Source organism: Electrophorus electricus, chromosome 12, assembly GCF_013358815.1.
Source record: "Electrophorus electricus isolate fEleEle1 chromosome 12, fEleEle1.pri, whole genome shotgun sequence".
Lineage (NCBI taxonomy): Eukaryota > Metazoa > Chordata > Actinopteri > Gymnotiformes > Gymnotidae > Electrophorus > Electrophorus electricus.
Window position 1 is genome coordinate 11,398,825 of NC_049546.1, and position 24,952 is coordinate 11,423,776.

Here is a 24,952-nt window from a genome sequence, read left to right on the forward strand (position 1 = left end):
TTATGCTCTCTAAAGGTTTTTTTTACCTTTTTGCCCTTGTTCATTACAGGTCTGAATCTCAATTTATGCAAATTTCAAATTTCTATCGTAAAAAAACAAAACAAAATACTATACAAATAAACTAGATACAGAGAGTGAAGTGAAATTAAACCTTCACAATAACACATACCTGCTCTAAAGCAAATGGAATGTAAAAGTGACAAGTCAGCCTTGATCAAAGACACCTTCTAATAGACCCCAAATATCAGGAATTCTGTTCTTGACCTCAAAAGCAAAGTAACCTCATGAACTGGTTATGGCAAGACATGAAATTAATCACTCTTTTATTTTTATTTGTAACTCAACCATTGTTATTATTGCTGTACAAAAGTACAGTAAAACAACAGACACTCCACCACATATCTTAAATTATGGGTGAAGAGAGAATTTTGGTATATGTGTATTATTAGGATAAATGCACTTATGGAAGCAAGTATACACCAGCTAAATTCAATAGTAAAATAATGTGACTGATGTCCAAGGCTACATTCCAAGGTTTGATCCAAACAATGTACTCTATAAAACTCCAGTCACTACACAAGATAACACCCTGTTCATTTTGCCAGCAAAACTTAATAAGATAATAATTAAATTTAGTATAGGATGTACGAATAACACACCAGATTCTACAGTAAATAAATACTGATGACCCTTATTCTGTATACCTATTTGCATTAAAACACATAAAATACTGTACAATGGGTTTGGCAAAATCTTAAAATGAAATGAACAGATGTACAAAACAACACATGATAAAGTACTTAAAAGTACATAAAATATATAATTACAAAGGCAGGTACATGGGTGATAAAGTTGAACATTTAGGGTTGAAGGCCATTAAATGTCAGCTATAAAAAAAGGATCAGCACTTTTATCTGAAAATTTTCAAACCAATTTAAAGTAACTTATTATATAAAATTGAAAAATTACCAAATAGTGTGTGCCTAAGTTGTTGATGCAATAAGGCCAAATTAAGTAATGTAGTAAGAAAATCATTGCCTCAGATGCAATTGTTGAAGCTTGCTGGGATAGATGAACAATTGAGAGGATGTAAGAGTTCCTATCATTGCAGAAGTATAGGTTTGGATAGTATAGAACTAGTGCAGAAACTCTTTGATCCAAGTCAAAATAAATAGTTTGATATTTGAGCTTTATAAAGTTGAAAATTGTGTCAGGAACTACTTGTGTCTAAGTCCAGTACATAAATCCATTTAATCTGGTGTAAGGAGCATAAAATTAAACCTAGTGATGGATTCATTATAGCATGGACAGCCATCCTTATGTCACATGTTCTATATGGTCGTATAAGGAATACAGCTCCTTCAAAATGTATACATAGTAGTCCATAAACACAGCAGAAAGGTTTCATGAACATCAGAAAGAAGTAAAATGCCTTCTATTGCCTTGCTAATTATTAGATCTAAACATCAAAGTAAATCAACTATTCAGCACATCTAAGTGGTCCTCGTTGGTCCAGTCTCAGTACAACTGGGCTCAGAGGAGCATTCTAAGAAGGACTGAAGCTATTTTGAATGCAAAGGCTGGCTGTTAACATGCGTGGAACAAACATAAATATAACACTGCATATTGTCACTTGTTTAAAGCCTCACAAGTCATTTTTAATGAATTCCAGTACTGAAGCTTGTAATATTGAACTTTATGTTCAATACCAACAAAAATACACCTACATCATTGCATCATCACAACCTGCCAGTGGCATTTTTCAGTGGAGCGGGCAGTTTATTCTGTTGGAATGGCAGACTTACTTCATCTAATTTATTGAAAGATACAATGACTCACAAGCTAAAGTGCATTTGACAAATGCAAAGGATGGGAGAAGGCCTATTTTAACATAATTGCATTATATAAGTACAAAGATAAATGGTACTCATCATTCTACAGTCAACATCAGGAAAAAAACAATTACTTAAAGTCTCAGATCTATAACTCCTCGCTCTCATAAAGGGGGGCAGTGTGGCGAGGGCTGCTTTCAGAGCCCAGGGAGGAGAACTGGTTAATGATAGGAAGCATGTTCTGTGGCTTGGCTGGGGGTGCCGTCTTGTTCAACCGAGCTGAAATAGAGAAACTGTGTCAGTTCCTGACACAGCTAATGGTTAAGAAGAAATGTGCCAGTGGTTATATAACATGTATACATACATGTGAGCTCATTTTAACTCAGAAAAACCTTTAAAGTATTGATTTTAATAATATTCTGAACATGCTTCACTGTACAATCTTGTTTACATAAACATTTTAAAGGTGACGATAACTGTCATTCAGCATTTGTTTTTTGCTAAATAATTATATTTTTTGTTTAACTGGTCAAATGCATATGCTATTAGATGAAGCAATCAAACATTTAAAATCCAAAAATTGAGAAAAAAAAATAAAATTTCCAAATTTATATACTATTTTATAATAATACATGTATGTATGTTCCTAACAATTGCCAAACAAAGACAAAAGATATAGCAAATAATTTCTGCACCAATGAACAGATATCATAATTATAAAAAAAATAGCTAAAGGAAAAATATTTAAATTAATGTTTATTGTTTGTATTAGATTTTTGAGGCTATTTTCTTTGGCACTAGGGATTGTCCTCTTATTTTTTATGAATAAAAGTTGTTGAATTAGATTTTCATACAGAAATGTAAGGATTGTTAAAAATGTCTTTATATTGAAATTACATTATCATAATTTTAGGTGTTGTATATTTTTACTCCATCTGTTAGTGAAGATAAAGCTATATATAAAAACACATTATATAAATGTTATATAAACATAACATACATAACATAAACAGAAACAGTTTTACTTACTTGCCACATCCAACCTAGCATTGCAGGTTGACATTCCAGCTTCGTTAATGGCAGACACAGTGTACCAGCCGGCATCAGATTTCACCACTCGGTCTATGAGTAGACATTGTCGGCCGGAAGTGTCCTGTGACAGACTAAAACACACCACAATTAATACAGTTAATACAACAACTGCTACAAGTATTCATCCTCCTTACCTAGATTACCACATGGCATGGAATTCAAATGCATGAAAATAATACATTCATTGATTTTGTGTACACATATAATCTCATACATTTTATCCATATATTTTTATCTTGAAGTCTTAAATATCCATTAAATTCTTAAGGACATGACAAGGACATGAAATCTCTGTCTAGTGATGATTTTAAACTGAAATTTGAAAACATGTATGATCTAATTTCAGTTTCTAAACATACATGCTTTCTAGTTACATGCTAACCCAATTACCTGACACTACGGACATTTTTATGTTTTCTATGAGAAACATAATCAGAAAACCATGTTTTGTGAGTAGCTATTGTAAAGCAGATGCTAATGGAACTGGTCTTCTTCACCTGGTCTTCTCTGAGCAGAACTTTAGTAGCATTTATATGTGCTGGTATATCAGTGGCAGTCAATGGCAGTTAATCAATGACTTGTGACTCAGAAAAGCCACCTTGACCTGCTTGACCTCACTGGTGTGCTAGACGTCATGGTTGGCATGGTTTCTTAAGATCATTTGGTGGTTACAACAGTCACATACACTTGCAGAGTCTTACATACTGACATAAATATGCATGTTTGTCTTCACTTAACAGTGCATATTTGATATTTTATGCTTATCAGCTGTTTCCTCAAAATCTGGCAAACTTAAAAAATACACATGAGCTGTATGGCAGTGGTAAATGAAACTGACCTCATTCTGGTGGGGTCCATGCGCAGCATTTCTTTATCTTTCTTCCAGTAGATCTGGGGAGAAGGAGCAGCAGCCACCTTGCACTCTAACCTCACACTCTCACCTTCAAGAACCCGTAAGTTCTGCATCTTGACCACAAAGGTGGGAGGATGCTGCATTTCTTGAGCTAAGAATGAAAGGTAAGATGCAAAATCCATTTTGTTTTCATAACGCAACATCTGAAAGACCTTGAACCAATAAGGACCACTAAATAGGTGCTCACCAATGACATCCAAATGCAGGGAGAAGCGACTCTCTCCAGCACGGTTCCTGGCCACACATTCATATACACCTGCATGGTGAACCGTCACAATCTCAATAATGAAGGAATGGACACCCTTCTCACACACAAGCATCTTATGGTAATCATCAGGTCGAATAGCTTTCCCATCCAAGTACCAAGTGACATCTGGAGTTGGTAAACCTCCAACCTGAAGGGGAAAACCATTTTTGAATGAATTCCATAGATAAAATCTTTTTTTACACTAATTATTGTTTTAGTAGTTAATTCAGAAGTGCATGTTGTATGTATCAACACTTACATACCTTTACAATTAATTCAATCACATCTCAAATGTTTATTTATTTTATAAAATAATTTTACCTTAAAATCAATCCTGCAGAAACGACCCTCTTCTACAGTAAGGTCCTGGGGCACCTGGATGAATCGTGGGGCATAACACTTCTCCTGGATAGAAGAACCTTCAGTTGCATCTCCAGAAAGAAGCTTATTGCTGCTGATAAAGAGGGGGTTAGAGATGTACCTGTGGTTTAGAGGTCTTATTTAAATTTGGTTAATTATGTACATTGATTGAGGATTTAAAAAATGCAAATTTGGATACAAAATGGATACAGAAAAAATAAGATATTTATCTTCATCTACCACCGGGGTGAAGTAGTGCTACCAGTGCTAAAATTGGTCCACTTTTACAGGGAACTGGCCAGTGTGTTCTATAAAAAAGAACATTCTTCACAGCCAGGACACACACCATGTGACTCACAACCCATACAATTTTCAGAGGGATTATCTGTGGACTATTCTGTTTGGATAAGAGGGGGTCCTGACACATATGCAAAAGTAAAAATAAACAAATAAATAAAAAAACAAATAAATATAAATATATACAAAAAACTATTTGAAACATCTCCACTGACCACTGGTATATTTCTCTCTTGACTCCCACTCCCATCTTGAAAAGAAAGACAATATGCTTTTACATTTCATGATTCACACAGTAGCCAAATTCTCTCTCACACAGCCAGTGTTAATGAGAAGTAAATTGCTTCTTAATTCAATTGAACACAAAAAATAAAATAAAATAATAAATAAAATAAAAAATAAATACTAAAATAAAAAATATGAAAATCCAGGGAGAGGGTTCAGTCCCAATCTGGCTAGTGCTCACACACAGTGACCTTTAGGAGGTGTAAGGAATTTGGTACAGACTGACAACACAAACAAGACCACAGTGCACGTCCAAAGATTTACCATATTCCTCCAGTCTGCTGGCTTTCTTGAGAGCATATCTGTTAAAACAGTGGATAAAGTGTTTACATAATCCTTTGTATAAGCAAAGAACATCAAAAATAACGATTAAGTTGAATCATGTTTATATAATTTCATGCATAACATTAGACATGGCAAGTCAGTTTGGCTTGGACATCTCACCTTCATCTACACTACTTTCAAAATATCTCTGCTTGTAGGAACAGAAACACTCACATTTCATTATATGCTGCCAAAAGAGCATATATTGTTGTTTCATTATTTAATAATCAGAGAGAATCATAGACATTACACAAGCGCTCACAAGCAGAACTATCAAAACACCTGCAATGTAAGACAACCAATCACAGTAGAATAGGATGATTTATATCAAATGCTAAGCGTACACTGATTACTGTAAACTTGAAATCAGTTTTTCTTTTTCCTTCCACTACTGAGGCATATTGCCATTTTTTAGTCAGGTTGCTTTTTAATGTGATTTTTTAAAGGTTTTATCATTTGGCTTAATAGACAATGGGCTTTGGAAGAATAAAGCAACATTAACTAAAACAACTGCCAATCTCTAAATGCAATTATTTCTTATCAACAAAAAGCTAATGCAGAATTGTTTACCTTCCCTGTGTTAGCAAATGTGTAAGTTAATGTTAATAAATCTATAACACATGGTATTACTAAAACCATTTAAAATTATTCAATAAGATGATTACCTGCTTAGATTGAAATTCAGCAGAATCCTCAAGCTCAAAGACAGAGGCAGCATTAGCTGGACCTAACAGTCTTCGAGCCATGCGCTCCTCATAAGTCAGCTTCTGCTAGAGGACAGTGCAGTGCAGTGATAAGCATTGACATCAGAAGATGATACTAGACACAGCTTAGGAAGATAATGAACTTTTTTGTTTTTCAAGTCATAGCTTGAAACAACATAACTTTAAAAAAAAACTTTATGTAAGATATTTAATATATAATATATAAATGTGTAAAAAATAAATGGTATATTTGACATCAATAGAATTACAACAAAGATGCTTTAAGGGAATGTTGTAAACATACATGTACACAGACATTCATATACCTCTCTTCATGACCTCTGATCACCTTTTGTTCCTTGGCATAATATTACACCTGTTTAGCTTAACACCTCCCTGGAAAGCTAAACAGGCGTGTCTATGTAGAGCTGCTGCTGAAACAATAGACTGACGTTGACATACACTGATGTATGTAATGTTATACCTGTGTTATGCTCACTCAGATTTCACTCAGGGAGAGCTAAGCTCTGGTCTTTAAGGCATGAAATTTTCTCTGCATATTTCGGGCATAATAATGATATCCATAAATATTAAAACACTCAATTTTTTAATGATTTTGTATATGTATATGTATTTTTCATGTGTAACTTCAGTTCCAAAATTAATGCTATTTCCAGTAAAGCAAACAGTTTTTCTGAATACCTGATTGTTCTTTTGGTGAGGCACTTTACTGCGCAGCTTCTTTTCTAAGTCTTGTATGAGAGCATCTTTTGAACCCTGGATTTCTTCATCTGTAGAATGGAGCACTGCTTGGGACACAGTTTTCTTCAATATCGGTTTAGGTTGGCTATAAAACAAGATGCAATCTTCAGCAAACAGTTTTAAATGGACAAACACAGGTAAAAGTAAATTCATCCATTCCATACTTACCTTTTGGGCATTTCCTTGTAATTTACTGACTGTGAGATTGGAGAGCATTGCTGAGGGACAGGGGTTGTATTTATGGGCTTTGGGGACATTTGAGGTGGAGTAGGAGATGAAGGAATATTATTTAACAGCTGACTTGGAGATATGAGAGCTTGTTGTGAGTTGTTTGGCAGGGACCTGGGGGAAGTAGGGGAATACCTTGGGGAGAAGGTCTGGGGCAAAGACACAGTGGAGGACTTGGCTGACAAATTTGGTTCTGTAGGTAGGACAGAAGCGAGAAAAGCTGCAGGTGATGCTTCATTATCACAATGAGATCTTGACAATCGGGGGATCAAAGTGACGCTGGTGCGCTTGGTGCCATGAGAAGCTGCAGGAGGAGGGCTCAATGATGACACAGTGACTGCAGTTGGGGAGCTTAGAGTTGAGGAGTACGGGGAAGCGTTGCTGCTGCCATTCGACTGCAGACTATCATAGCTTGGCGCCTGGAAGGTGGGCTGGGATTGGATGAAATGGCGGGGTCGTTCATAGTTGAAGGCGCTTGGCGGGTAGAGCAGAGGTGAGAAGGTAGGAAGGTCAGCCACAGTTTTGCTGGGACCACTTGGTTCTGATTTGTGACTCAACTTGCTTGTGGGAGAGAACGGCTTTGGAATAGCATTATGGAACTCCTTCAGGGGAGATGTGAGAGTGGGAGGGGTATCAGGAGCCTCTACAGAGATTTGAGAAGCTGAGTTGTTCTTTTTGGCATATATGTGTGACTTCTCAGTTGTTTCACTCAACAGTGGAAACTCAGGCATCCTGTGAAAAAAAACAACAACTTTATGTCTCATTTTATTTATATTGAATATATTCTCAAACACAAAGGAACCTGTGGTAACAAACAGTTTTAAGCTATGATAGTCCATAATACCATTTGATATATTGCAATATGAACAAGAACATAATACATAAAACGGGGGGAAAAAAAATAGGCCATCCGCTTTGACAGTAATCGTAACTATTTCAGAACTTTATGACATACTAGCACAGGGCACTACACATCACTGGACTGTATGAAGTAGGACTGTGTTGTTAAAAAGTCATGCAGCCAAAATTAGTAGGCTGAAGTAGCTGCTGACAGACACAGACTGGCAGGTGCAATTCATTTAAAGCTACTCTGCTAGCAACAAAATGGATGGAGAGGATTATGGGTAAAGCCCAAGATTATAACCCATCCTTCAGTATTATGTGACAAAAATACAAATAGCAATGTTCTTACATTGAGTAACTGACATCGTCTCACCTATTGATATTTTTTGCAACCTACACTCACATACTTAATAAGCAGATACCACTCAAAAATATAATTTGCATATGGAGTGAGGTTAAATTTGAGTCCATTTCATGATCAAACAAGAGATATAACTTCACCTAAGAAAACTGACTGAGAATATTGATAACTTATTAATGGTTTCTTCTTTATTAGACAACAGTTAAGCAGTTGTCAATGCAACAACTTTTCAAGACCTCATGTTAATATTCCCCGTGACAGATGTAAAGGTTTTAAACCCATGACCCACAGAAAACGTACAGCTGATATTTTATTATATAACCAATAGAGACATGGTTTGTTACACAATTTCTCTGCTACACACAGGAACAGAAATTTGTTGTTTTTGTAAAGTTTCTTTAGAGCAAAATTTAAATTCTGTAGTGACTATAGTGAGAACCTAACTACTTCCTAAATGTTCATTAGACATTTCGATTCTGAAAGGATGACTAAATTTAGCCTTGGTGCAAGTTAAAATATGTCTGCAGAGATTTTAAGAATTTATATTTATCACCTGCAGGTACTTGCTTTAAATCTGCAGGAAACAATTTGCCTCAATTTGTTGACCTGTGTCAACAAATTGGATTTATCCAGTTCATTTCAAAATGTGAAATTGATTAGATTGAGACTTGACAGGAATAAAATAAAATATGGTCTGTAAGTCATCTCTTCAATGCACTGAAGACATTTTTACTGTTCACCACTTTCAAATAACAATACAATATTTTTCAAAGCTATTTTAGTCCAACTATAACATTTACTCTGGTTTTAGCCCTCAATTATGAAATGTGTAGATACCTCTAACTTTCATTAGATGAACTTCATGAGACATCACAAGACTAATCAAACAACTAATTGTCTCACCAGTTAAAGAGAATATTTACTACTTTCAGTGATCAGATTTTGAGATTACTCTGAAGTTATACACACTGATGTGGTGCTTGAAGAAGTGCTAGAAAAAAGTTTGTACAATTAATTCCTTTTGCATGTTGAATGTTTTCCCTAAGTCTGGTTGTCTAGTTAAGCTGGGTGGATGTCCTTCATTTATTGCAGCCAGTGGTAAGTGGGCAGAAAATATGACCAATCACCCATTTGAAACTGTTAGTTAAGATTAGGATTATTGTTTTAAAAATAGTAAATTAGTGGGCAATTTTATATTACATTTTAATTTGTATAATTTATATAATGTAGACAGTGATAAATATTTATAATAATCAAAATAATAATCAAAATAATAATCATAAAAAAAGAAAGAAATGCTTCTCTACTCACTGTCTTACTCCAAAATCCAACCTGTGTGGTATCACAGTAGAACAGCAGAGGTTCACACACTGAAGTCATGGCCAATAACATGCTGGACCACAAAAACAGATGGAACATCCAACACTAACCACCTGGTTCTGCTAACTGTACATGTGACGTAACAGACAACCAGATTCTGACAGTGTAACAGTGATTTCTGGCAGCAGCAATTGTGCAGAAAAGTCAGTTGTCAGTAAGACTACACAAGGTGATGTATTGAGGTGCTGTTTGGTGGTGGTAGAAGATTTCTAGGAAGGCTGACTCATGAATGAATGCTAATCGGTCACCTAACCAAACAGACAAATGTCATGTACAGCCCATAACACAGAATGTTCACAGCCATGTTTTACCTTTAATTGTAAACAATTAATAATGCTTTGAAATCTTATAATACTAACACACAGTAAGCAACTCTTGAAACTAATTGATTCACAAGATTAACCTATATGTCTAACATTATTATAGACAAATATGACAGGTTACCAATTAGTGTTTCCCAGCCATTTTAAAGCACTGCAGCTCTTTTTTAGAGCAAGCAGATTTCATATACTAATATTTCTTTAGTATATTAATGAATTCATGAATTAATACATGAAAAGGCTGAAAATAGTCAGATTGCTACAGACAAACCTGCTACAATTATGTTTACATTAAGGATAATAATGTTTATTCAATAATAACTATATTTGATGCCAGAATTCTGTAGCTATAACAACTCTCATGATAATCATTGACACCCAGTGCCCCATAAGTATACAATAATGTTGTATACATTACAACCACTAAAATAAAGTTCTTTATTATAGATCAGTAATTACCTACAGACTGTGAAACTGCCTATTACATATCCCTGTGAAATAAGTGTAAAGTGAAACTGAGTGTAGGATTGTTGAAAGGTTGTTTTAATCATTTTTAAAGATATCTCTTCAAAGAGATTAAGGGCTAGAATAGTGTAATGTTTAAAGGTTCAGTACATCTACTTCTAGAGTCAGATTCTAAAAAAAGATTCTGACAGCACTGTTACAGCAGCTATGGCTAGAGGGTCGTTTATGTTTCTTGACATTTCAAAATGCCAACCATTCCAACTAATATGGCAAGGGAAGGGATTGTTGGTATGTGTTTGTCTTTCATTTCCTAGTAAATGCCTTGTGCTTCAAGAATATGGAAGAATTGCAAATAAGAAAGGGAGGGGGTTTGGAGAGGGTATTTAGTTCTAACCCAAAGCCTAAATCACATTACACAATGTGAGGTTTCCAAGGTTACAGTAGGTGACATAGGAACAGCCTGCTGTTCAAAGGTTTCAAACACCTTTTCATTAATTTATTTGTCTATTTATTTCACAATTCAAGCTTATTTTTACCTCTCTACAGCACAACATAAAAAGATATATAAAGAAAACAGGAGTGTTGCAATTTGTCACACTAGTATCAAACAGCATTCACAGTCAGCTGCCTCTCTAACTTGCTGAGCATGACCCTAATCCACTGGCACCTCACTGTCTTCATCATTTTCATTACTTCATTTCAGGATATTAATAGGCTAACAATGCAGAGCAGCTTCTTCACCAGTTGTAAGATCTGTACTGTTTTTAAGAAAGCAAGCAAAAAGCTGCATGATATAAGAATGTTGACAGCTGAAACATTTGTTCTGCAGCTCACAGTGGAAGCCAAATCTGTTCTATGTCTGCCTACTCTACAGTGCTGCAATACATTACAAAACCATAAAAAAAAAATGGCAAAAGTTCACACAATACTTTAGCCTCATCCATTTTGTATTAAAACCTAACTTACCTGTGCTTGAAGGCTATGCAATGATCCCCTGTGCTTAGCTCGATGGTACAGCTGTCTAGTGAGGAGGGCCTCTGGTCAGTGAAAGAAATGCCTGTCACATCACAGAAGCATGAGGAGAGTGGGTGCTGCTCTCTTTATTTGCTTCCACCGAGGCTACGTGACGCATTAGCTGCTGCGACCACTCAAGAGTTTTGAAGAGTTAATTTTGGTGCTGTAATCTGAGCTGCCTTTCTCTTTCTTCACGTCTACCCACCTTGGCTACCGACTAATGTCTCTGGGAGTTCATACATCAAATATATGCAACTTGGTCAATTCTGTTAGTTTGTAAATTCTTGTACATATGGAAATTATAAGGTCTACCAGCACTTAATAATTCGGCAAGCGTCCTCAAAATGTTTTATTCATGCAAGATTATGGCTTTAGGTGTGTTGAACTACTTGGGTTGGCATTAACCAGGATTTTATAAACAGTAGGTGCAGCTTATGATATGGGCAGGACGGGGCCAAACTAAATCAAAAGGATTTTGGTTTAAAAGACAAGCAAAAAAACCCAAAAATAATTCTCACAAAAAATTCTAAAAAATATGGATTAAAAATGAACATGTAAGGTACTGTTGCAGCCTATCACGTGGCCAGTAGGCCATTCAGGAACAATACCGTGCAGCATTCACATGTCAAAGGCATTCATTAGAGCACATATTCAAAACTGATCACTTAGCAAATCCAAGTGCACTCAGCCAACCTGATAAACAGCAGACTGAAAAGATGTAGTAGTTGGTTACAGGTGCCACAGAGGAAGCATTTGTTAGCACTCATCTCCAATGTTGACAGAAGATATATGAAAGCAGAAAATGTGAAGAGCAGTGGGTAAGAATTAGCTTCCACATACACTGAGAGAATTTGTGAACACATGGTCTGAAGCTTTAAGATATACTATCGTCTTTCCAACATATTTTCCAAAATATAAAACTCTAAATCGTCACGATCAGTCCCTCCCATCTACCGTGTTCCGTGTTTTCCCTGTCATGTGGTTTTTTAGTTCCGTTCCATAGTTTCGTTTTCTCCTCCCCTCGTTTGATTTTCAACACCTGTCTCTCGTTTAGTTCATGCATTTAAACCCTGTCTTGAGTCCTGTGTTTTGGCTGTTCAATTAATGTTTATTTGATATGGTTATGTTCCTTTGTACTCCGTGCCTTTTTGTTTATCCTTGCTTTCGTATTTCTTAGACCTGGGTTTTTCCTAGCGTCTTGTTATAGCCTGATTCCCCTGTTTGCCTTCGTATGTTTTTGTTATCATGTGTCGTCGTACTCTCCGTGTCGGCTCTTTGAGCTTGGACTGCCTTAACGACTCTGATTTTGGATTTGTCAATAATAAATCTCGCTCTTCTCCGCACATGCGTCTGCCTCATTACCGTTCAACGTTACATTAAGATGCAGTTACAATTTAAACGGTTCAGTCATTTTAGGATGACGGCAAATATACAGTGTGAGTCTGATATAGTAGAGCTTACTTTGATATGTGAGTCTTCAAAACACCATCAAACAACTAACATTTCTAAGAGGCATAACAAGAAGGGCTTGAATTACAGGTGCATTGATCAAAAATGATTTAAAGTGGAACAGTCTTGAAAAGAAAAGCAAATGGCAAGAAAAGTGCCACTAATTCTCCATAGACAACACAATGATTTCAAATTTGTACAGATATTGTCTTTGAATACACTCAACAAAACACACTCGAACACAGTAATACAAAACTACTAAAGCAACTAAAAACCAGCATGGCCAAAAATCTGGAAGCATATAACTGTAAAAAATTCCCATTACAACACAACTGCAAATGACTTTATCCAAACCCTCTCCTTGCAAGGTTAGCTCGCTATGTTTGCTCGCTATGTAAACTGAGCTCACTAGGAACCACTTAACCAGGCTAATTTTGCAGTTCAGATGACCAAGAGACATGTTCTTGTACAGATCAATACTATGTCTTCCTTAGCCCGCAAAATATGGAGACATTGTTTTTATAAGTGAAGGTGTAAGGGAAAAAGAAAAGAGACAAAAATGGAGAGCATGGGTGTAAAAGGTAAAAGTTGGAATGTGGATGAGTTGAAATATGGCTATGAGAAAACAGAGTGAAAACAGAATGTCAGTAAAATCATTCTGAAATAGAAAGGGAAAAAAACAAAAAAAAGAAAGTAGAACACTTTTAGCTCTCTCCCTTATTTTTATTGCCATATATATATATATATATATATATATATATATATATATATATATATATATATATATATATATATGTATTTTATTTTTATTATTTTTTTTCCCCTTTTTCTTAGAATAACCCACTTTGTCAAAGCTACAAAGATTAAAGTTAAGGTCACCAGCAAGCATTTTCATATTTTAAAATGTAAGATTTCTTACGTAGACAGATCTGGAGCTGTTTCTTCCACAGGGCTGTCGGGCCATTCTGGAGGTGGTATGCCTGCCACATCCTTTAATAATGATGGGAAATTCTCCTGCTCTCCAGGCATTTCAAGGGCATTACCATCTGCTAAAACCTCATCTAGGTCTGGAAATGGACCAAAGCTGTCATTACATTCAGTTTTCTTTGTACTATCCTTAAAACCTTAAAATTGATTCATGGATTTATTGGTACTGGCCTTTCAAATATTACCTGTGTACACCTCCAGTAGGGCACTGCAGGTTGCTGATCCAAACTCATTTGCAGTTACACATTTAAATATACCAGAATCCTCAGGGTACGCCTCTGTGATCACCAAGGTGCACAACTCCTCTACAGCACAAGAGAAAATATTTGTAACAAATGAGTCACTAGATCATGCAATTATAATTCACAGGAAACAAAGAAGAAAAAAATCAGACTCCACACTGACTATTGGCTAACTTCAGCTCATACTTTTATTATCATTATGAACTAGGCAGGTCCTTCAGTATAGTAAGTGAACAATTATCATCTGAATTAGGTAATACTTTAACATCATCACTGATACCTAAAAATTATATATGTGCTGATGATCAAATGTGTATGCAAGTTTCGTAATGTTAGTTTCATTAGTATTCACTCACCTGGAACAGCTGTAGAACTTGCTTCTGAAAAGGATAAGTAAAGAAAAGACACTTATAGTGCAAACAAATTTGTATGAAATGTTAATATCTATATATGTAATGGTAGTAATTCTTATCCTGAAATGATTGTAAATGTCTTGAAAACATGCAATGACATCTCCCCAAAAATGATAAGCAATAACTACTTGAGTAAAATATCTATTTTTCAAAACATTAAAACATGTAGGTCCGCAAAGTATATATGTTCCTGTGCACCCTATAATAATGTGGGAAATTTGAAGTCAGCTGAAAAGGGATGGGAGGTATGTTTTTATTGCCCAGATCTAACCAAACATGATACATGTGTGATCTTTACCACACCTAATATTTTACATTTTAAATAATAAAAAAACCCTTTTTCCACTGTTGGTTAACTAGCCCAATTTTCTCAAAGCCCTGAGATTTGATTCATGGACATGTGTCACGGTTAGTCCCTCCCAGCTTCGATGTTCCATGTTTTCCCTGTCTTCTGTATTTTAGTTCCATTCCGTAGTTTCATTTTCTCGGCCCCTCGTTTGATTTTCCACACCTGTCCCTCGTTTCTAGCCTTGTTAAGTTCATGTATTTAAACCCTGTCTGATACCCTCTGTGTTAGCTGTTTATTGTTAGAATGTATGTTTTGATTTTGCAAGCCCATATTTGTATACCCATAAATTTATACTCTGCGCCTTTGTGTTTATCCTAGCCTTCACGATTCTTGGTCTCTGTTACAGCCTGCTTCCCTTGGTTGCCTTCGTGTCTTTTGTTTTTAGTTTATCATGTATCCTAGTGCTTTATGTATTGGCTCTATGACCCTGGACTACTCCAACGACTACGACTTCGGATTTGCCCCTAATAAATCTCGCTCTTCTCCGCACATGCGTCCGCCTCCTTACCGCTCAACGATACAACATGCGTCTTTTAGAATTTTGAAGTAATGGTATTTCCTGCACTCATCCTTGATTTAATTTTATAAAATGAAAATGACCGGTCTCTAACTTTTCATTGTCCCCTAATGACATTGTCGGTTGTCACACATACACTTTCAAACCCCATGCACTTTTTTTTTAATTTGGGCAGACATCCACTTTCCACTCAAATCCTCTTAATTTAAGATTAGGTCTGCAATAACGCACTAGGTTAAGTTTAAACTGAAATTATTATATATTTTTAGTGCATGTATGGGTAACGAAATTAATCTTTTATGTTTCAGGGGCACATATTATTGAATTAAAGGCTGCAAGTAAACTGGGCTGGCTTGCATAGCTGAGAAATTGAATGTTCTTTTTTATGTAATATAAGGGCTTTTTTTCTTCTTTTTTTTTCTTAAGGACATGTTTTTATGAACACTACTGTTTTTTTTTTAAAAAACATATATTTTAGTAATAAGTCTTTAATTATTGTCACCAACTGTCAAGTCTACTTTGGTGAAGAGTATTCATACCATGCCAAAACACATATATATGACCTCTGGTCTCCAAGTCTGGGTTACTCTTATCTAAGACCTAATGTAAACTCCTGTTGAAAGTTTTATGTATCTAGCAATTACGGTGCACTAAATAACACATTTTGTTCTCAGCGGCACCTGCTATAAATCTGCCTAACTTCGTTGGGTATGAAATCCTGGTTAATAATAAAGCAAAAATATTTCAAAAATGAAGTAAATGTTATTTTCTGTTGCTAAATTCAGTTGTGCCACTGGTAATTAGTTACACCTGTTCCTAGTACACTGATCTACATGATCACTTACTCTTTCTCAGAATGCGAAAGTCTGCGGAGTCAGGGATCTGCTCGTCCTCTCTGTACCAGGACACATTGAGTGGGGGGGTCCCCCTGACTCTGCATTCCAGAACTACTAGTTGTCCCTTTACTGTGCTTACATCATGAAGACACTGTGGAGACAGAACCAAGTCCAAGTCTTAGACTCACAAAGTCTAATGTAAAAGCCTGCCTATTTTCTTGCCTTTCACACATTTTGTGCCACTGAGCATAAATATATGAATTCCTAAAAATCATCACCAAATTTAGTTTGTTACCTTGACAAACGTGGGTGCAATGCCACCATTCACAGAGTGCTGACATGTGGTCTGTGTCTACAGGATAAAGAAACCAGTGCAATATTACAAGAACATGGTTTTGACCATATTGCTTTCTCTACAGTCATTAAAAAAATTTAATAAGGAATCTTGAAAATCTTGATGGTGGTTTATAGATAACAGAGATAAACTGCAATATCCTTTGCTATATTGCTTCTATGTGTGTGTGCATGTGTGTATGTGTTCTTGGATCCTGTCCATACTGGATGAGGGCTGATGCAGAGGGGCTGCACCAGGCTAGAGTGCCTCTGCTGGTGCACTGTACTGGAGGAAGAAGAAGAGGAGTAGGAAGAACTCTCTCGGGAACATGAAGAGATGGTCAGGGACATGGTGGAGGTCTTCTTCTGGATCCTGGGAACATGCAGGACATTTCCAATGGTGTGAAGAGATAAAACAAGGAGAACCATTACCTGTTGATTACTCTTTAGGGGAAAAGACAGAAGTGCTTGGTGTATGTTGTACATGATGGAATACAAAGTGAAGAGACCTTTAAAGAAGCTGCCAGCAGAGTGTATCATCTTTGCCTTACTATTGCTATGCCAAAAAGACACAAGAGTGCTGATGCTCCTAATTGTCCCTATCCTGGAAGAATTGTAGCAGACCACCAAGGGCTGTGAAGAGGTTTGGAAAGTTGAACACATATACTATGTTGGTCCATAAGTCATCTTACTGAATTGAGAATTAGCCATGTAGAATTTGCGTGCCTGCATGTATTTGTATTTTCTTACCTGTTGTGTGAATATTCTTCCATATGTTTTCAGACACAACTATAAAAAGGCAGACTGCCTTTCAGTGCAATAATATGGATATAGCCATGGAACTCTTTCTGGAACTGTTTCATGGAACTGCATAAATTTGTATATAACAATGGAACTATATCTGATTGCTTGCTGCTTTAACAATCCCCAAAAGCCCTTGTTCAATATTTGAAGGTTTATGTCTGTTGTTTTTCTGGGGTGTTCCAGTGGTCTTTGTCTATTTTTCATTTCCTGTGAGGTGTCTTTCTGTTTTCTATATGGTGATGTGTTTCCTCTAATAGGGGTAAGAAATGGCTACATGCAGCGATGGTTTATCCTGGGTACTCTTTTATCTTACACCCACAACAACTGATTTTTTTTTAAATGTAAGATTTCTTACGTAGACAGATCTGGAGCTGTTTCTTCCACAGGGCTGTCGGGCCATTCTGGAGGTGGTATGCCTGCCACATCCTTTAATAATGATGGGAAAGTCTCCTGCTCTCCAGGCATTTCAAGGGCATTACCATCTGCTAAAACCTCATCTAGGTCTGGAAATGGACCAAAGCTGTCATTACATTCAGTTTTCTTTGTACTATCCTTAAAACCTTAAAATTGATTCATGGATTTATTGGTACTGGCCTTTCAAATATTACCTGTGTACACCTCCAGTAGGGCACTGCAGGTTACTGATCCATGATTTGGGAGCAAATCCATGATTTGGGACCATGACAATTGGGAGCATCAGCACTCTTGTGTCTTTTTGGCATAGCAATAGTAAGGCAAAGATGACACACTCTGCTGAATGATTTTATGTTATGATGTTATAGTGTCTTTTGATTTGGTTATGAAATGTGGTTTATCAACCTAGTTATGTGACGTAATCCAGTTTCCCCCCCTCTTTTCTACTGGTGTGGGTTAGACAGAGTCAGGGAAAGCCTATTTTCTTTTGTTTTTGGATTGGATTAGATAGAAAAGGCATTTCTCCTTTATTTAAACCTGACTTCTTTGTTGCTTATTTTTGAGTGACGCCCACCCTGAGGTCTTTTTTCACTTCATGATATATTTTCTATGTCCTTTCAAATAACATTTATAAAGACAAATTTTGCATTCAATATCAATTTCTTTTTTTATTTTTTATGGTACAACCTCATGCAAAGCTTGGCTACACTTAGGACAGCTACCATAAGACTACTGCAATATAACCTATTTGTTTTTATAAATGTAATTTTTTAATATAAATGTTAAAATATTTGAATATAATAATAATTGAATTATAATATATTAATTATAATATTAGTATGTGAAAGATTTCGTGACACTTCATAATGCTTTCTGTAATTATAAACAGTTACAAATAAAGCATATTATTATTATTATTATTGGATTTTTACTGATGCCATTTATTTTTTGTATTGGATGTTTTTATTTATGTCATTAGATGCTGCTGAAAAGACTTGTGCTGTTGGATCTGTCACTTGCAATAATTACGCCCATCTCCATTCACAGACATACCTCATTCATGGTTTTACTTCCATATTTAGTCAAATCTATCTTCCTCCATATTCTCAGTTCTTTGTGTGAATGTGTGTGTGTGTGTGTGTTTGAGTAAGGAAAGCTACTGCTTACTGTGCCATACTCCAGTTGTCTCCAGGGGATGCTGATGAGCCCACTTGGTGCTACCTACAAACATCCACACAGGCATCATTATCTTGGACTGGAGATATTTTGAGCATAGAGTGTTTTTATCATTAGGGAATAATGAGAAACAAATGCAATTAAAAGCACTGTCCTCCAGGTGTTGCTTCTTGGCTCCCTGAACTCTTTATGATCTTTTTTTCTTTCTGAACTTGGCTGTCACATAGAACAATCATGGGAATCTTATGCTTTTACTTTGATTAACTTCAAAGTGCATTTCAAGAAGTGTTGAAGCAACTCCATTTACAACAAGTGTGAGTGAATTATGCAAAAAGATGAATTCTTGGAAAATTTAGCACAGTTATATGCTGAATGAGTGCTAAAAGCTCATGCAGGGGGGGACCTTCACTCCTTTGCTCCTCACCCTCTCACACCATACAATTCATCTTCCCAAATTTGAGATTGAGTAATATGACACCTCTATATGCGAAGCATGAAGGCAACATAGCTCATGTGGTACTGTCCTTAAGGGAAACAGAACTTATTTGTCTCTCTAAATGCTGAAAAACAAGTAAACAGACTAAGAGGAAGTAAACTTGGAGCCAGCACATATCATAACTACATGTAAAATGACTTTATAGTCTTTTTCTATATACTGATAAATATATCTATGTATTAAAAGGATATTACAGTATATTCCTGACATAAATCCACAATGCTTTTTATATACTCACAAAATGAAACACTCTTATTCTCTCAAAGGATGTAACAGGCATTCAAGAGTTAACTCAAATCAACATTAAATGAACACATATTGACTTATGTAGTAATCCCTAGACACTTACATTGTATTCATTTGAACTCTATGAGAGTCAGCACAACATTCCACAATTTTACTGTGACTGACCGCAACATTCTCAGTGTAATGCTCATCATAGGATCCTTGGTATTGCTGGTAAAAGGCCCTATACTTGCTGTGATGTAAGACAGAGGGGACCAGCAGGAAATCTGAGCAGAGAGCAGAGCTAATTTTGTTGCCCTTCTGCGTGTTGAATTTAGAAACACGTGGTGGTGGATAAATCTTTCCCCCTGTCCTGGAATGTCACTGACTGTGACAACGTGGCTCTCAAGTTCTGTAAGGCCTTTATTCTATTGACCCCTTATGTCCTTGTATATCTTTTATACAGAAGGTGGACAAAAAAGGAATGCAGTATAAATGAGTCTTATTTTGAGCTATTTAAAGCTATTTAAACTTCTTACCATGAATATATGTTTAAACTAATATTATTTTAATAATGTTAAATCATGTAAATCATGTAAAGGCATATAAAATTGTAACACTAAAATATTGTTTTTCTTGTGAGTTATGTCAGTGTAACAATTTTTAAATAGTAACAGACTAGTAAAAGAGACAGACATTACATGATGATGCGAAAACTAAAACCTGAATAGCTAAACAAATTGCCTGCAAAATGTAAACCATAATGTAACACAATCTCAGGAAGAACTGTGCAAGATGACCTTCATAAATACAATTTATGCTCGTATTTGAAACTGGTTTTAACTAAAGTTACTAAATAATAATAATAACAATAATAATAATAATAAAATAATATAATGCCCTCATAACCTAGTGTTGTCACAACTATGAACACACCTCATCAGCCTGGGAAAAAAATGAGCCTCATAACATTGTGGAAGAAAGCACTGAAGTTACTCTGAACACAAAATTGCAGGAATTGACTGCACACACATGCTTATACATTATATTTCCATTATTTTCTCTACCTAATATACACATCAACATTTTTTGTTTAACATAAGGGTCTCCATTATGTGACACTACAGTATTGATGACACAGTTAAAGTGACAGGATCAGTGGCCATGTCTATATTCTTTTCAAAACATAACTAGGATGTAGAGAGATCTGACACTTGTGTAATATGTAAACAAGTAGGTAACATTATCATGAGTGTATATTAGAGTTTCAAGTGTTGTACTACTAATTGAGCATGTGGATCTTATTAATTCAACATTTATCAAGATTTACAAATTAGCTAAAATTACCAAAATGTACAAATTAGACTTTCCAAGCACTAGCACAGGTGACATACTGACAACCAAGACCATTTAGCTATACCAAGCCCAACATGACTTCATCTTGTGAACTTTGGACTAAATCCAGGCATCTATATGAAACTTAAAAAAAAATAAATTACCAATATCCACCAGCCCCAGTTAGTGCTGGGAAATGAAGTTAAAACGTTTATTTCTGTCCTAAAATCAGAATAAATTAAAGCTGAAAAATAGTATAAAACTATTTTTCCTCGGTTATGCTCTAAAAATATGCAACAACAGCAAAACAACAACAAAAACAATAATAGCTTGGAAAGAAAGGGGCTTCATCAAAGGCTCAATACACAAGCACATGGTCTCATTTTAAGCAATAAAGTCTAGAGCTTTAATCTAAAACATTGTAAATAAGAGAATGGAAGCAATGGAGGAGCTTTATCAGTTCACCTACAGGAAGAGTTTTTTTTTAAAGAGTAGTTGGAGTTATGGGTCTAGCTGGGGTTGCTAGAACATATTTATCAGGCACTTAGTTAAGATAGAAAGGGACAGACTGTGAAGACACTGAAATACTAATAGAACAATTTTAAAATATATTGGGAACAAATGAAGGCATGTAATGTGATCATTTGTTTTGGTGAATATGAGGATGTTGGCAGTGTTATTCTGAATATGTTGCAAGTTAGCCTTGGGTAGGCTAGATACAAAGGCATTTCTCACTAGAGTCTAGAAAATGCAATAGAGATATATAGTATGCTGTTTTGTGGACATCACTGATGTGGTTCTTGTAAAGGAGGCAATTGCACACATTTCTGCTATAATTATTGACATTAACAGACAAGGAGCTTCTCTATTTTAGCTTTTTGAATCATTGCAAATGTCAGAAAGCCATGCAAGCGTGACTATCTACAGAGTTAGACATAGAACCAACAGAATTAAGGTCATTAGATGCTTAGATAAGTATTGATGGGTATAGATGATGAAAACACATGATACTAGTTATGATACTAGTCTTAGAAAGCATATATAATGGGCTTACAATTGAGCCTTAGTGAACTTCACAAAATACTGTGAGATGCTTTAATGTATTAGTATCCAGTGCAACACAGAATTTACAATCACTTAAGTAAGACCTGAACAGGTCTGCATCACAAAGGCCACAGAATTGCATTGTCAGCTGTACCGAAGGCAGCGTCGAGTTATAGGAGAATCAAGACATGCATGCTACCTGAGTCCCTGCTAACTCAAATAATTTATAACTTAATAATAGAGAAGTGCTATTTCAGTGCTATTGGAGGCCTAAAGATCATATTTCATTAAGCTTACTCACTCCCTCTCTCTTTTTTATTTCTTACAATCTCATATCTTATAGCATAGTATATTTATATATAACTTATAAAATATATATTGAAACAAATGAGCTGTAAAGGAGATCCAAGAACTCTGAAACAAAGTTTCAGAATCTACCTACATGAGAAGGTGAGAGGAATATAACTATAACAAAAAGAGATATAAATGAAAAAGGAACAGATGTCCAAAACAGTTATCAGCAGCTAGGAATATGTTTTGCCTGCAACATGTATGATATTAAATTAAAAAATGTTATAGTATTTTTCTGGCTAAAGTAAATCTAAATCAGTCTAAACACTTACTGCATCTGAACATCAAACAGTACCAGACAATGACTATTGGCCCATTTTATCCTGCCATGTTTGACTTTGCAGCAGGGAAGAAAATCCCACAGAATGCTTCACTGTCCCATTTCTGGAGATCATTGTTTGCATTTTTAATATGGACCCATCTGCAGTCTGTACATTTTGTAAGTCATTCTAAATACAAGCTTAAATCTAAAATATAAAATGTAGCCTAATTATTGGCATAGAAAATAAATTTTTAGGTAAAAATGGGCATGCAGGCATGGTAGCATACGTTACTTAAGTCATCGCCTAAAGCATACATATATATGCAGTACTAGCACTTTCATAGTTTGTCATGTTTCTTCTGGAACCAAAAACTTGCAGGTATAGTAAGGGGCATTTTTTTCCATTAAGCGTGACAAATGGCAGCTTCTAAAGAACAATCCCATATACTTTCCCTACAAGCAGCTACATCTAAGTATGCTTCCTTTAAAAGAGACATTCCAGACCACCACATGCAAAATCAGTATCCTTACTGCTGTGCCTCCTTGCGATATAGGAACCAGTAACAATCCCACTGGGATGAGTAAATAAGATGAGAGCTCAGTGTCAGTTGGCCCACCTTGGTGCACTCCTTCCTCTCACTAGCAGACTGTATGGAGTGAGCTAGATTAAGGCTGGGGGTAGGGGCAGTAAAACTACTGAGGACTAGACACAGATACCACATTTACTGCAGACTCTGTCTGAGTGGGGTGAGATGGTGGGAGAAAATAAGGAAGTTAGTGTAAGCGTCTGTCTCAGGTTACTGCTCCCCTACCAAACACAGCTGACTCCACAGTTAGAGGGTAAAGAAATCACTTGGCTCTCAAATATAGCACATGTCCATACACTTCTTGCTACAGAGACTGAAATAGCGTGTGGAGCAAGCTGCAGTGCATGAGCGCCTCTTTCTGGTAAAGCTTTGTCCTGCTGTATCTATAATTTATGCCATAATCAAAGGATTACTTGAAGAGCCTACTGTGTATCAACAAAAAAATTGTCAAAAACCAACAAAAATTCAAACATTTTTCATTGTCATTGCAGTTTTCATTGTGTAGCCACATCAAAATAAATAATAAACAGATCGATAGATTGATTGCTCAATTGATAAATAGATGAATAGATAAGATAGATAAGCATTGACTTAAAAATATAAGTGCAAAAAATATTGTTACTTCTCAGAATCTCTTTACACATTACACACATTAAAAAAGCTATTTTTTTCATCATCATGAGCAAATGAGGAAAACATAAAAAATGAGTTTTCACAGTTGTCCCTGTATGAATAGTTCATCACAAGGTGTATCAAATTAAAGTTACATAAAACTATAGCTTGTTAACTGTAGGTTGTTTTGATTGTAAAACATTTCCACAGTAAATAGTTAAATATACCAATCAGTCACCATACTATTATATATGCCGCAATTAAAAGAGCAGAATGCAAATAATTTTGCTTTCCATTTTTCAAAACTTTATTGTCATTGGTAAAGTTCATGAAATGTATATACAAATTCAGTTCAAGATCTTTCAACTTATTTTGCTAGTAATGAAAAATAGCAGAAAAAATTGGTACTATGAATGTTCACTTTTGCATGAAAAAAGGCATTGAATCTAAATTTTTGTTTTGCTGTAGAACTAGCCAAATACCCAAACACCAGCATATCAAAGTGTTATCAACAAACATTTCCCTGTGAATAGATTTTGCAGAACTAACAGATTTTAGAAAGAAGTTCAAACAATAAATCATGCAGTACACAGTCAAGAAATAAGATTGAATGTGTAAATGTGTACAGTAACATGATGTTACAGAAACTTCACCCAAATGGCTCATACAATAGTTGCACTTTCATAAGGAGGAAACAGCACAAAATACATTGTTTTTAAGTAGGACTGTTTACAGTTTACACCAAATAATTGCAAGAGTGCAAAAGCGTAAATACTCCCCCCCCCCCCCCCCCCCCGATTCATTATACAATACACTTACATAAATGACAAATAGAAAATATCTATAAAAGAGTGCAAATGGTATGTACATTCACTAAAGTACAAATACATTTATGATAGAAGGTTAATGTAAACACTGTCAGTAACTCCCCATGTTTTTCAATTAATTCAGCATTTTATTATAATACTTCTTCGGGAAATCTGGATGAAAAATGACATTAATATTTCAATATTCATTGTGTTTGAATCTTTGACTACAACAGAGAAAATGTCTTTCACTAATGTAATTTGCTGTAAAACTATTTTACTATAAA

At 35.5% G+C, this 24,952-nt stretch overlaps 1 protein-coding gene across 5 annotated transcripts; it reads right to left on the reverse strand.

Annotated features, from left to right (window-relative positions):
- Window positions 1-306: 306 nt before the first annotated feature.
- On the reverse strand, window positions 307-23,346 carry myot (myotilin). 5 transcript variants are annotated; one of them, XM_035532119.1, is made up of 17 exons: window positions 23,192-23,346; window positions 18,939-18,992; window positions 16,779-16,926; window positions 16,516-16,572; window positions 16,230-16,371; window positions 14,462-14,485; window positions 14,049-14,168; window positions 13,796-13,943; window positions 6,985-7,776; window positions 6,757-6,901; window positions 6,016-6,117; window positions 5,291-5,328; window positions 4,406-4,535; window positions 4,025-4,232; window positions 3,763-3,928; window positions 2,862-2,995; window positions 307-2,111 (listed from the first exon to the last, which is right to left on the reverse strand). In XM_035532119.1, the coding sequence occupies exons 2-17, from the start codon at window positions 18,944-18,946 to the stop codon at window positions 1,981-1,983; spliced, it is 2,493 nt and encodes an 830-aa protein (XP_035388012.1). In that variant the 5' UTR covers window positions 18,947-18,992; window positions 23,192-23,346; the 3' UTR covers window positions 307-1,980. The 5 variants fall into 5 exon arrangements, with proteins under 5 accessions (XP_035388012.1, XP_035388011.1, XP_035388010.1 ...); XM_035532118.1 differs by having other exon boundaries at window positions 4,406-4,538; XM_035532117.1 differs by having other exon boundaries at window positions 6,016-6,120; window positions 23,192-23,345.
- Window positions 23,347-24,952: the final 1,606 nt, after the last annotated feature.